This window comes from Nymphaea colorata, chromosome 3, assembly GCF_008831285.2.
Source record: "Nymphaea colorata isolate Beijing-Zhang1983 chromosome 3, ASM883128v2, whole genome shotgun sequence".
In the NCBI taxonomy this organism is placed as follows: Eukaryota; Viridiplantae; Streptophyta; class Magnoliopsida; order Nymphaeales; family Nymphaeaceae; genus Nymphaea; species Nymphaea colorata.
The window spans coordinates 10,930,151-10,945,199 of record NC_045140.1 but is presented as its reverse complement, the minus strand read 5'-3'; the positions used below and the strand labels follow the sequence as shown (position 1 = coordinate 10,945,199).

General features: G+C 41.9%; 1 protein-coding gene across 1 annotated transcript; it reads right to left on the bottom strand.

The window, feature by feature from the left end:
- Nucleotides 1-6,865: 6,865 nt before the first annotated feature.
- On the bottom strand, nt 6,866-9,361 carry LOC116249771 (L-type lectin-domain containing receptor kinase SIT2-like). The gene has a single exon (XM_031623031.2). It carries the CDS (start codon nt 9,125-9,127, stop codon nt 7,058-7,060), a length of 2,070 nt encoding a protein of 689 aa, XP_031478891.1. The 5' UTR covers nt 9,128-9,361; the 3' UTR covers nt 6,866-7,057.
- Nucleotides 9,362-15,049: the final 5,688 nt, after the last annotated feature.

Sequence of the window (15,049 nt, the reverse complement as noted above, 5' to 3'; positions counted from 1 at the left end):
ATGGGTGCCAGGCCAAAAATGATGCACCCTGGTATCATAGGTGAGCGTGTGATGAAGGAAAGAATAAAAAGGTTGGACAAAATTAAGTTTTGAAAGGAAAAGGAAAGGAAGACCTAAAACCTTTTGTATGTTCAATGCATCAAAAACATGAAGAAGTTGAGAGTGAAAGGAATGAATATAATAAAAGATTACTCTCTTGTCTCTCTCTTTTTCGGTGAGGGCTACCTCTACTAAAGGTAGAGCTAAAAATTTTTCATGAAGAAAACCAAATTAAAATTTTTAAATTTTGATTAGGTCAAAATATTATAATTTAAAAATTTTATATAAAACAAATGAAATTTTTTAAAATTTATATGTAAATTTAACAAAAAAAAATTGAAGTGGCCCAAGCCCCAAACCTGCCCTACCTTGGCTCGGCCCGTCACGTGCACCCTCTTCTTTCTCGTTGTTAGTTGTGGGGGTACCGGCTAAAGACAAATTTGTTTTCATTGTTTGGAACGCTTGCTTAATTTTTTCCTTGAACATGACTACTGATTACCCTTTTTGAGGTACAACACCGATTGCAATTCAATTGTGCTTCACAGTCAAGCCAGAACGATGCAGTCAGCTGTTTAGTGAAACGAATGTGAGAGACTTGAGCCATCAACATATTCAATTTCACATTTGAATTAGAAATATTTCAGTAAACGAATCTAAATTATTTTTCCTTTCCTGTCATTTATGAAAAAATTTGACAATTTATTTCCTTTTTTTCATTCCATATATTCAGGCTCTTTCTATTTATTTATTTTATTTTCTTGTGCTCTCTATTCGTTTTTTTCCTTTTTCTTTCTTTCTATCACTTGATATCCATTTCTTCCCATCCATCCTTTCCTTTTTAATGGTAAGTGTTTTCCCAAAAAATACTCAAGTACTGTCCTCACGTTGTTTTATCACGTGGTCATTAATTACACTCTGCTTCACTTGCCTCGCATTATTCCATAAATGTGATGTGACTTTCAAAAGAATCCTTTTTGCTATTTGTATTTGGATGGTTTGGTGTGAATCAGTTTAATTCTCATAAACGTTATTACATTACATTGGTAGCAGATGCTATGTTCGAGAGGAACTGTAAGTTCACCTATCTTTGAACCCTATGACAAAGGAGAAAAAATGAAGTTTTCGGCCTTTCATCTAGGTGGTGTGGTTCCTCTTGCTTACGTAAAAGACTCGTTTCAATTTTCTTACAGTCTGCTCTCCCAAGGAATTGCTTTGTGTCCAACCTGGCTCTTAACTGTTGATTGATGCTATTATATAAATGTCTGTTGATTGATGCTATTATATAAATGTGATCTAAAACATCCAAAAATTAACATGACAACATCCTTTTAGACTCTTTTTTTTCTCTAACGATATATGTGTGACGTTAGGGTGTCGAAAACACACAAATTGACACAATGCGTAAATAGATAGATGGGATTCTGTAAACATTTGAGCTCTAGATGAGCTTTTCACTTATATAAATTCTCTTATGAACATATTAAAATGCGTTTATGCTTTAAAAGATACATTTATGGTTTTAAATTTTCGGACGTGTAGATTCTTCATATAGTCAACCATATGACGAAATAGGTCTAATGAAAGTTAACTGTTCATGGATCACCACGGGCATCTTATTGTCTGCCTCTATAGCACCAGAGTCGCTACTGCCAAACATGTTAACTCTTTTAGTGGCAGAAGTTTGTAGTCAATAAATCCAATGATGGCAATTGTAGTTGTTTGTCACTAACGCGGATGTACTGCCGGGAAAAGGGTTTCATTTTTTATTTTGTTCCTTTCCACTAAAAGATATTGTCACGATCCATCCAACATCTACAGTTTACGCTAAACTGAAAATGATGATATATATTGCATACATTAGGTGCATGGTCATGGGTTTAAACCTCATCCAGTGGCAGCGTTGGTTGATTCTTATTGGGCAGGCACTATGCTGTGAAGACGGTGGTGTAAAACTCTGCCTGTATTGTCCAAAATCAATTCAAATCATTGATTGATACATGAGTTCCGTGTGTCATAGATTTATTTTTATTTTTTTAAATTTTTAATTATTTTTATATGAAAAAAGCATAATAATGTGAATATGAGATAAAACGCAGAAGTACTGTAGGTAAAATGTCTCACCTTTTTTGTTCTCTTTCTAGCAGACATTGTCATGATCCGGCAATGTAGAGTTTTTGAGGGGTGTGATCTGAAGATGCCCAAGTCTCTCACTTTTCTTGTTGTTCTTGGGGTCTGGGGCTGTTTTGGCACGGTGGGAAAATAGTATATCTATCAATAAGAGTATTATTGCACATCCTTTGTTTGCAATATAGAGGAATAGTACCCACGGTAATTGAAATGATTACTAAACTTTCACCAGCCTGCCATTTGGACCTATTGTTCATGAGTTTAAATCTAATTTAGTGAGATTTTTTTTTAAATCTTTATGGGTAGGATAATTATTTCATATACGAGAGAGGTTAACAGGCCACTGCTGGGAAAACAGGCCCATGATTTCTCTCCGCTAATTCTCCCTGCTTCCAGGGTCATAAGTTGCATCAACGCTAGTGATAGCAACTTAGGTACCACACTCCATCACCTAAGATTCAGGGGCATATAATGTCTATGAAAATCAAACTAGATATCTATCCCTTCACATGTTAAGTCTTTAACATGACCAGCTTCGTTTTACCCATTTAGTCGGGCATGATGATTATTAATCACTGGCAGTTTGCTGAAGCAAGAATGGGCCTCAATAGGCCTCTCGAATTAAATTGGTCATGTCACACACGGCTCATATTTGTATATTTTTAAATATTTTAATGTTTCTTGTTTAAACTTTCAATTATTTCTCTTTTTTTTTTCAAAAAAAAAATGAATTTATCCACTCAGAAATAACCTAGAAGAATGGCAGAAGCTTTTTATTGTCACAATGTACGCACACTAGTCTCCCGCATTTAATGCTTCTAATCTTTGATCAGAAAAGGACAAGTTGATATCCGAACCACCCGAAACTATTTTCTCATTGACACTATTAATTTAAGAAGATACTAACTTTGAGGTACCATAAATCTTATGATACGTATCTATTATTTAACACCAACTTGAGACAAACATAACATCACAAAGACGCAGCAACCCTTTCAAACAATTGGCATAGGAATGCCAGAACTGCGAAATACATACGAAATATGTTTTGCAAAAAAAAAAGAAAAAATATATCTTCTGCTCTGAAATCAAAACTAGTCAATGTTCTGTTCCTTCAAATTATAGACGGAAATCAATTAGTAATGTATTAAAGTGGTAGTCTCTTTTCCTACAGATTTCTAATCTTTCAGGGGTTTGGCGTACCAGCTCGAGCTAGTAGGCAACTGATCACTAGTTTGAATGGTAATGGGGATTTCTAGCTGTGGTTCTACGTGAAGAAGGCCTACAACTCCTGGCTAGGTTCGGCAAACAGGGACTTTACACTGATCAGTTCGATTATTAAATCCTCTTTCATGTTACATCTGCTTCATTTTCAACTCCTATTTATTAGATAGATGATGTTAGCTTCAAGTAGTAGATCTCACACTTCTAGAAACTCAGAGCCCGATCTCCTTAGATTGCCAGTAGATGGTTCGCTAAACATATAAAACCTACCCCTTTAATTTCTTGCTAGTGAGAAACCTTTTAAGAAGAGATCATTTAATGAGTCTGCCCCTTGGAAAAGGGAACGCAAATGAGCCCCAACCAATGGCGCCTTAAAAAAGAAAGTGTTAAGCGTCGAGCAATGGTAAAGCTACATAATAAAAAAAAAAAACATTTAAAGGCGGAATCCAAGTAATGAAGTTTTCTCTTTAACTCGAACCTAGTAGTTTAAGAAACGATCATTGTAACTTAAATTTTTAGCTCAGTCACTGGTGGTTAAGGATGTCAATGCATCAAACCCTACACCCTAAAATTCTAATAGATGTATGATTGACTACTGCTTCTGTTTTTTTTGGATATTCACATATTCGGATTCGAATTTGAATTTGAATATGAACAAAGCAATTCAAATCCGAAATCTGATTTCACAATCAAAGAATCTGAATCTGAATTTTAAACTGAATCCGACAAATGCAAGAGCATTAGATATATGTTATTTAAAAATAAAGCCGATCTGAATATGTATTTGAATCCGGTCAGACATTTACGTATATCCGAATCCAAATCTAAATCCGATCTGATTTCTTAATTTGATATTAAACTTTTTTTTTATATCTAATTTTTTTTTGGAACGGTTCAGTCAAATATCCTATCCAAATCAAATATATGGATCCTATCCAAATCAAATATATTGACATTCCAAGTGGCAGTCATGCAAAAACCAGAGTTATTCAATTTATTCATCTCAACGCACTTGACCAATATTGTGGAAATCCGTTAGTTGTTAATTGGTCAAAAATATGAAAACATCATTTGTTGAAACATAACCTCCTCAAATGTGCCACCGAAGCGGATCGTTTTGCCATCAGTTCGAACCAAAGCAGCTCATTGAGGCCGAGCTTCTAACGATGTTGCTCCTAGCGAACTCATTAAAATACACTTGTAACGAACAAAAAAATTGTCATACACACAGATCCCATTTTTTGTGCCAAAAAGCTGCCGGTTTTAGAGCAACAAATTTAGCCACACCACCTGCCAGCCAAAGTGATCAATGGCAAACAAACTCTATGAGTACAGATTTTTCCCTCGGATATAGAAGAGACTCGCCCGCCCCACGTGGGCATCTGAGTTTGTAAATCCGAACAATTTCAAGCACACCAAACAGAAAAAGAGGTCCTAAATAACCAGAAGACAGACAGAACAGACCAGCTCATGTCAAATCGACGTCCATCCGAGCCACCAACTTTGGAAGAATCATTGACAAGTTTGTTTTCTAATGGCACGCCGTTTGGGGCTTTTATAGAAGAGTCCACACCACTGACCCTTCTTCCCTTGTCCCTTGCCCTTTTGTGCTTTGTCGCCTTTCTTCCTGCTCTCTGTTTGTACTGTCTTCTTCCTGATGATGGCAACACCAATTACGCACAAGAAACACAGAGATTGTCAAAAGGGGAGTCAGGTTGTGCAACCAGATGCTGGACACTTTGTATCTTTTCTGCTCTTCTTCTTCATTTTTCTTTTGTCTGCGCGAGACTTTCCTGCCTCTTGCCTTTTTGTCAACAGTCAAGCCATCATGGAAGAACAGTGTGAACGGTCAGAGCTTAGGGAGGGAATCTTTTCTAGGTGTGGATTAGGTGAGAATAGAAAGAAGGTTGTAAGGACTAAGACAGTTCAGTTTCTGAAATCTTTAACCGATACCACTCTTAGTTTTGATGTTATTTCATTAGAGCGCTTTCTATTTGGGAGTTTTCATTTCGTGCCTATCCTTTCCTATAATTGTGGAAAAGCAATTCCTTAATAAAGGACTATCCAACAGGGCTCAATTGACAATTAAGTTAACTTGAGAAATGAAAAAATTTAGTTGCAATTTTCTTTTCAACGCTACCATGTATCAGAAAGCTACTTTTTTTTTTTTCAGAGTTAGCTAATGTTTACTAACTTGACAGAAGTTCAGATCGAGCTCTTCTTTGACACGCTTTTAAAAAATGACTCTCAATAAGAAAATCACAAGCAGCTTTTCCTTACAATTGTAAGAAAAAAATAGGCTCATTCAAACCTCAGCATGACTTTGATTATCTTATCAGCAACATGTTTCTATGTTGGTCATAAGCGTTGAAATCTGTCCGACTGCCTCTGTCATCAGCATCGTAACTTGTTTCTTTAAACTATTTTCGAAGCTAAAGTAAGGTCTCTGACATGGTCTTCCCACCATCAAATCCGACCAGCAAGAACGGTTGTACAAATTTGTAAATCTCCGCTGCAACAACTTTGTCCACTTAGCCTGGGGGATTGGACTCAAAGCCCCAGGTTGAAGAAGGTTAAGAGTTCAATGCTGAAGATGGGTTCTCAGACTGGTCTTGTTTTGTTGCACCTAACGCCAGCTTTGCCACTAAAACTGAAACAAAGAAAAGAAATAATATTATAGAAGATGTTCCACCTGAAGCATTCAGATATTTTCCCTTAGGCTTAGTCTGTTGTATTTGGAATAAACAATAGAAAGAACATTATAGAAGATGTTCCACCTGAAGCATTCGGATATTTTCCCTTGGACTTACTCAGTTGTATATGGATCTTGGGAAAATGGAGGAAAGAAAACCCAGTTATCTATTTGGTACAAATGAAATCAATTCCTAAATTAGGATGCCAACTTAATAAAACAGGGGAATAAAACTCAGTTCCAGTGCATTATTAGCGGTAAAGGAAAGGCACAACGTGTTACCATACAAGAGAATGATGGACTTATTGGTTGCAAGAACAGCGGTGGGACAGGTTGCAGTCTATAAACTTCTCGCAGATAGATGATTCATCGCTTATCTTAATGAAAGAGCAAATTTCTGATCCCTTGTTCTAATGAAAGAGCAAATTTCTGAAGATCGAAATGGCATCTATCCTGATAAAAGGAACATCTGTTCACAAAGCAGAAGATAATGATGAATCCATGATAAACCCTTTCCATTTTACAAAGGTTTTCCGGTTTTGGAGATCCATCAGTAAACTGTAGAAATGATGAATGTATTTAACAGCATGACCCATTCATGTATATTCATTCTCTCTCACTAGTAATTTCTCAGAGTTTTGCTTTTTTTGATGGTATCGGAGCCATTGGCAGCCACATTCAACAAAACTCCATCATTTTAGAGTCACCATTTTTTAATGGATCTCTACCTGTTACAATTAATTTATTTCTTGATGTTTTTTTAAGAACGGAAATCACACTAACTTGCTCTACAAAAGGGTTTTTATTAGGTCACAAAAAAGTAGTTACACTTTGGGAATAGCAGGAAGAAGACCTGCATGCTTTCTTCTTCAACAACACAGAACTTAATTGTCTGAAAGAGAGACACAATGAAAGACAGAAAAAAGGCCCGGCACTTCAACAGTGGTTATAATGGATCTTGGTATGCAGTATGATCTACTTGAACTCTTGGCTGAATTCTATCACTGAATGATCATGCGCCTCGAATTGGGAACTACAGTCTGAGAACAACTTCTCAGGTAACGGAAATGGCAGGACCAGTTGATCGAATCCTTGATTATCATCAATGACCAACTTCTCCAGCGCAAACTCCTTGACCGATGCATCACCATCCAGAAACTGAATCACCTGCCGCATGCTTGGCCTGACCTCAGGCACAGACTGGGAGCACAGCACGCCAAGTTTCAGCACCAGCTCTGCTTCCTCCTCCACATAGTCCAACCCAAGCCTCTTGTCCAATGCAGACAGTATCTCCCCATTCTTCCACAACATGTGCACCCACTCAACCAGAACAGACACTTCATAGGATTCGTCTGGTTCAACTGGCCTCCTCCCACATGCCACCTCAAGAAGCAAGGCACCGTAGGCATAGACATCAGAGCTGGTGGTGGCCTTCCAGGTGCGGGAAAGCTCCGGCGCCATGTACCCGAAGGTGCCAACCACATGGGTAGTCTTAGGATTGGTTCCATGCTCATAGAGCCTGGCAAGCCCGAAATCACCAAGCTTTGGAGTCAGATCAGCATCCAGCAACACATTGCTTGCCTTCACGTCTCTGTGCACAATAATCTGTTCCCACCCCTCATGCAGATAGAACAGACCAGAAGCAACTCCCTTGAGAATCTTGAACCTCTCCTCCCAACTAAGGATCCTCTTGCTGTCCTCGAAAAGGAAACTGTCTAGGCTCCCATTGGGCATGTACTCATACACCAGGATCAGCTCCTCTTCTCTCCTGCACCACCCTTGCAACTGAACCAGGTTCCTGTGGCTCAGTCTCCCCAAGCTTGAAACCTCTGCTACAAACTCTTTCATCCCCTGTTTCGAGTTGTGCGACACCCTCTTGATTGCCACCTCCATACCGTTGCTGGCCAGCACCGCCCTGTAGACGCTTCCAAACCCTCCTTTGCCAAGAATTTCCCTCTTGAAGCCCTTTGTTGCTCTGTAGAGTTCCTTGTAGGAGAACCTGTGGGGATATTCCAGCTCCCAATCTTCCAATGTCTCGGCAGTGAGCTTCCACCTCCGATATGTTTGACAAACTACTCCTAGAGTCGCCATTAGAAGAAAGACTGTCAGGGTAGAAGAATAGGGTATAAGCTTGGAAAGCTTGAAATGTGACTTAGATATTGCTATGATTGGGGCTGATGGAACCCGTGAGACGTTGGGAGCTGTAGTTTCTCTATCGATTTCGAAACTCCAAGCTGAGAGGTAATGCTCGCTCGCATACCCTGCGGTTCCGGCAGAGAAGCCAACGTACATGACATCGCGAAGAACAGAGGAAAGATCAGTGGTGTAAGATATCAATGGGCGGCTCGGCCTATAAGAAAGCGTTGATGGAGCTATGGTGATATTGAGCTGCTTGTGCCGACCATCGTAGTCGATCCAGGCCTGCACCTGCTTGCCGCTTAGTAGATCGACCACCTCCTTCTCGTTCTTGACATTGAAGTAGGCAGCAGTTTCAGAGGTGTTGGAGATCATACCGTTGATGTTAACACCAACATGATTGTTGTCGATGTCACTGAAACTTCCCGATCGAACCGTGTCGAACTCGACGGCGAAAATGTGGTTGGAGGAGTTCCCATTGTTGGACTCATTGAAGAGACCAAGGTATTCGCCTCCGGCGGCGGTGGAGATTTCTGTGGAAGGTACGATTGCGAAGGCAAGGCCATGACCTCCGGATTTTTCGGTCTGCGAAATAATGGCAAAGACGAAACGGGTGCTGAAGGACACAGTTGTGCTCCCAGAGGAGTGGTTCTTGAACTGCAGGGGGACTGGGTAGAATGCGTGGCCCTTGTTTCCATGGCCCAATTGGCGAGAACTGTTGGTCAAGCGCAGCAACCCGGTGGAGGTGATCACCGAAGCTTCGCGTAAGGTCAGGTTGGAGTTGAGGAATCCATTGAAGGTGAAGTTGGTGGTGGTTGAAGTCGCTTGTTTAGGGAGACGAAGAAGAAGAAGGTAGGAGAACAACAGAAGGGTTCTTGGTACAGGGGAAGACAGAATGAAACACGCCATGACAGACGAGAGAGAGAGAGAGAGAGAGAGAGGGAGAACAGGGAAGCTTTACATGACATCTGTTAATGCTAGGGGAATTGTAGTAGCAGATGGGAGGGACTGCAATTTATTTTATAAAAGTGGACGGAGCTAAGTGTCAAAAACGTGCTAATAAGAAGCCGGCCACTGTTGTGGAGTTCAATTTGAGAAGGAAAAGCTGTCGTTTTCTTTGGCAAGATGTGTGGGGTCTCCGTTTTCCTGCTCTTTCATGAAGCCCAAACATTGTGGCCAGGGATAAAGGCAGCCACATGAGTTGGGAAGCATTCCTCTATAGATATAAAGGCAGCCACATGAGTTGGGAAGCATTCCTCTATAGATACCAACGCTGTAAATCTCGCCTCCCGTCTTGCATCGGAAACCATGAGAACCGATGTACCGGCCATGTATATCTGCCGCTATTGACTTTAAAAACTTCAAATTAACTTACCTTTTATTAATATATCGGCTGATATAGTAGCTGAATTGGAAAATATGACGATTTTTTAAAGGAGGCCGAGGCGGGGGCCTGCCTCTGCCATTCTGCCATGCACAGAGGCCTTTGGTAGGCACATCTACGAGACAGCTTTTTCCTTCTAAATTCTAATCTAATACAGTTGTGACAGAACCTTTTGCTTCTAATTTCAAAAAAGGGCCTCGTCCGTTTCCGACATGCTTGACATGGGCCTTTTCGTTTCCCCAAGGCCTGCCAAACAGTTGCCTATCTCACACTCAGCTGGCATTTATGTTGAGCGCGACCGTAACTTTATGCCCATCCTTCTTTTTATTGAAAAGCACGACCTAAGCGGGAAAATCGATGGAAACACAGGGAAAAACTTTTATATTGTAAATCATGCAAAACTTAGCCCCGATTAATATTTCACAACTTCTATGATTCTTTCAAAAATTGGGATGGGAGTCCATTTGGATTTCTGGTGGGGTCAACTTTTTGTGTGTTAAAAAATTTTGAGAAAAGGAGACCCCAATATGCATATGCAGGTAGAAATATAATCGAGGCATTATTCAGAAGCATTGAAGATAGGACTGGTACCCTGGGGATTCAGGAAAGGATGAAGGCGTTGGTTTCTACTCAATGAAATGAAATGTTCATTCTCACTTAAACTAAAGCCTTTGATGGTATCAGACCATAAAAACTACGACCATTTTACAGATACATAAAAACTAGATTTGGCTAAGATTTTTGGTCCCTGGCATGCTCAAAATGTTCTTTAAGAGTGGAGTGTTTACCTTCCGTACACTTTTAGATCAAACGAGGTAAAAGCCTTTTTAGAAAATATTTCACCTTTTCCCTTTTTCTGCTTTATGGTATACCTTTTTTCAAGGAAAAAACGCGTTTGAGCGGTGAAATATTTTACTTGCCGCACATGGAAAAACCTCTTCAAATCCTTTAAAACACATCAAATGCCCGTTATGATGACCTACTTTTTCAACTGCCGGTGCCAAGCGCACGCTTATTTTGACATTTGGAGACATGAAGGTAAAGTTGCTTGCGGCATCAGATGTTTCACAAACTGTCAAAGTTATGACTTGTTTCTCTCTCTCTCTTTCTCGTGCCTGTTACTCTCAGGTATCTTTATCTCATGGGTAGACGCAAAACGCTAAATTTTATAAGACCCTAATCAGATCATGCAAATTAATTGTATGAATTAAATTTTTTACAAGGTTTCTAGAATCAATAGTTTAGCTTTTCCAAATCATGAAATCAAATCTGGGAACTGAATTTCCAAGTTTTTTTTTATTTTTGAAACTTTCATGCATTTTACATTAATAATTAATTATGGTTAGATTTACGGAAAGCAACGTTGCACAGTATATACAGTGCTGTTCATAATGAAAAGACACGTTATATATATATATATATATATATATATATATATATATATATATATATATATATATAGAGAGAGAGAGAGAGAGAGAGGGGGATCGTGAACAAGAACAAAAAGATGTTGTGTGATATTTGTCATTGCCAGCTTATTTTCTTCTCAATCATTGTTAAACTTTTCAACCTACTGGTCTCAATTGAAATTGAATAATACAAACAAGCGATGGCCCGGCTAATGCATGTTACTCAGCTCTAAACTTCAAAACTATTAGCATATGACCTGCTCTGTTATTACGCCTATGAAAAGAGGGAAGAGCGGAGAGGGAGGACCGCTACGTACAGCAGAACCAGCTGAGGAGTGGCAGACTTTCAAGGAAGTCGGCTGTTGATGGCAACAAGCTGCCGAAAATGGCGGCAGCTGGTAGCTTCGATCCTCTGCCACTGTCTCGGATTTTGGACGGGCACTAAATTTCTCCGTTATGGCTCATTATATTCCACACCGTGCAGTTTCTTGTTATTGAGTATTCTTGGTTCTGATCAGCAGCGTGGCCCTACCGATTGGGGACGATTGTTAGTTCAGGGTACTCCATCATTTAATACTGATCTTGATGGCTCGATCTTCTCTCAACGTCTAAAATCTCTGGAGTTATTTCCAACATCATGGATCCGATCTTAGGCCATTCTTTAAAATGTTTCGTTTGGTCAAGATAACCACAAGCGTTTTATAAATCTACTACCAACAATTAGGCGCCAGATACAGTAACGTATTGTTGCTAGGGACAAAGTAACACTCGTGCTGACCACAAACTCGATCGAGTGTAAAGCCTTATAAATAACCCCCATTTTTTGTCCTTTTCTTTGAAAGTAACTTAATATTTTATTAAACTATGCATGCACACGCGACTTTGATTGTGAGTGTGCATGTACCTTATTATTTTTTATACAATGTTTTTTTCATTTATTTTTATACAGTGACTTTTTTTCAGTATTTTCGACTATTCATAACGGGTTCCACGGAGTGGTACATCGCTTGATCCAGTGTTTTATGACAGACCAATATCCGCGGATACGGAGAACACTCTAGCAAGCCATCGTGTCCGTTGGCTTAGAATGACGTTTTGTTTCAAAGAGCGGTGCCCATTGAGTGGTGTGGTGCACGAAGAAATACAAAAGGAAGGGAAGACAAAGGGATAGAGAAACAGAGAAAGTGATGATGTCAACGATCCTCCAGGCGTGAACGGAATTCCTACCAATAATGCCAGGCTTTAGTATGTTGCTAGGATTCTGTTACAGACCAGTCTTCAGGTCCCGATCATGTAGAGGCAGAGCAGGCCGAACCCAGTCGGCGGAAGAGGAAAGCGTCAGAGCTATGGGCTCGTTCTCTACAGCTTACGAAAGTCAGTCCCAAGGAAGAAGATTCTGCACCAACGTCAGTTGCAGTGGGAGGAGTGGGAGGCACAGCTGGGTCACAAACGGTGCTTGAACTGGGTAAGTCTCAGGGTGTCTTTGGTTCTAGTGTAGGTCTCACCGAGCTAGTAGAGTCAAACCCAAGTGAGTCCGGTTTATAAGTCCCTTGAGGCTAGCCAAAGACCAAAGTCTTAGGCAAATGGCTCGGTCATACCTAACCGAGCCCTTGCATCCTGCAAACCGAAGTGAGGGTGGGTCCCCTCACGAGGTCCCCACCCTGGGCTCTAAAGGCTCAGGGGTTTGAACCTTTTATTCATGCGTTGGGCACTAGGCCCAAGTTTGCTTTTAAGTATTTTAACTTACTAAGTAGGTTTTTTACAGCGGGTTTTGAAATAAGGACCTAGCCTAGCGGGTTTGTGCTTGGCGCATTTGTAAATGGGTTTTTGGGTAGAGATCTAATCCGGATTGTGGATGGATCATTTAGGATTTGTATATATTGTTTTGGATCTAGTGGATTGTAAAAAAAATTGAAGTAAAGAAATCATTTGCAAGTTTGCAATCTCTCTCCTCCGCGCGAGGTTGTCTCTCTCTCCCTCGATCTAGAGGCGAGTTCTTCATCTTCTAAGTCAATCACCGACTTCCCTTCGTGTGCAAGTGTGGTGCCTCTCATCCCCTCGCGTCCCCTTGGCCTGTGACGCTTCTTCCCCCATTGAAGGCTTCGGGCATCGGAGATATTCCGGTGAATACTCAAGCATTGAAGGCTTGCGGCGGATTTCCTCCAACCGGCGGCAATCCCTCCCTCGTCCACGGCTTCTTCCCCATCCGAACGGCATTTCAGCAAGGTTGGTACCGTCTTCTCGACCACGGTGAAGTTGAGAGGCCGCCATTGCTTTAGGGAAGGTTGAATCCGGTTTAGGATTCAACAACGACAGCTAACAAGGTTAGCTTTAGATTCTCTCGTCTTCTTCTTGAATTTCGTTGAGATTAATCAAGGTCTGAGTTAAGCAGCGAAATCTGCTCTAGATTATCCCAAGTTCTTCTTGAAGAAGCGTGTTGATTCTTCAGCTTAATCTAGCTACGAATTGAAGCGTGTTAACGGTGGGAATTTTCGAGAACTTCTTGAAGATAGCTCGGTTTCCTCCCTCTTGTTCTTCGGTCCAGCAGGCTAAAGTACCCTGTAACTCAAGATCTGGCCGAGGAAATCCAGTCTAAAAGGGCTCATTGGAATCGCCCAGTCAAGAGCTACGGAATACCCAAATTCGGGCCAATTCCGATGGCTGAATTGTGAGTTTGCTTCCCCGCCGGATAAATCTGCAATTTCGGCCAAGTCTGCATTTTCCGGCATCTTCCCAAGACTCTGGCATCTTAGGACAGTCCTGCCCTCGTGCATGTTGAAGCCCACGTTAAGTTGGAAAGGGCGAATTGGTCTTCGGCGAGAGATCACTCAAACCATACCGGTTTCCCCTACTCGGTGTGAGCCCACTTGGAGATCGACTCGGACCAGGTAAGTCCAATCCTCACCGTCACTTTGTCCACGTGTCAACCATCCCACGGCCCTCTCCAGCTCGAGTCCCAGCTGGCCCAACGTGTCCCACACCCGAAAACTAGTTAGAGCCACATCCCCTTAACTTTAGGACCCTTGACGCCACCTCGCCCCCCCCCTCTCTTGTTGTCTAAGTCTTCAACCTTGTCGCACGCAACCTCAGCCGTTCATCTGGCCACGCGGCAGCATCTCTCTGCTCACGACCAGGCCCTTCTCGAGCTCGTCCAGCACCTTTTCCATCTGTCCCTCGAAGCTTGCCACCTCACCCTGCCCTTTCCCCAATTGGCGCGCCACCTCCCCCACTCGGGAGCCCCTTTTCCTAACTTTTAGCACAAGTCCCTTAGGACTCGCACTTGGCCTAGACCACCTCTCCATTACCTCTAACCGCGGCCTATCCTAGCCCATAATCCCTCCACGTGTCCCCATCTCCCTAGTCGCGAGACCACCCCAGCCACGTCTCTTCACTTCCTTCTCTCTCGCACTCTAGTCCTCAAGCCCACTCCCCTTTGATTTAGGAAAGTGGACTCGTTCTTGCCTAGTCGCTAGGAACTTCTCTAGCGAGCTCAGTCTGGTCCTTAGATCTTGCCACGTGGCAAGAATCCAGACCTTCTCCCCTAACCCGACCAGCCCTACCTGACCCTAACCCAGTTTGACCTTGACCGAACCCATCTCACCTAGTTAACTCTCACTTCGCTTTGACCTAAGCCTACTTGTCTTAGCTCCCTCTTGCTCATTAGGATCTCGGTCAACCCGAGCCCAGCTAGGACCGACTTAGTTGACTCGAGCTTAGCTTGAGTGACTTAGCTGACTTACCTCACCCGAGCTCAACCCCTTGACCAAGCAAGCCCCTCTCGGTCTCTTACAATTTCCCGACCGAGCCTTGCCTTAACCTCACCACCTATCACTCAGCCCTTCCTCCGACCAGACCACCTTTCTAGTTAGGTTAACCTCTCTTCCGAACCTAAGCCCTCTTGACTCTTGGCCTACCCCCGCCCGAGCTATCTCAACCCGACTGGCCTACCCTTAGAGCCCCGCCAGTCCAAGCCTACCCCAGCCGTAGCTAGGGACCAGGTTCAGCCGGCGACGTTAGCGCTTTGCTAGTGACCCTCGG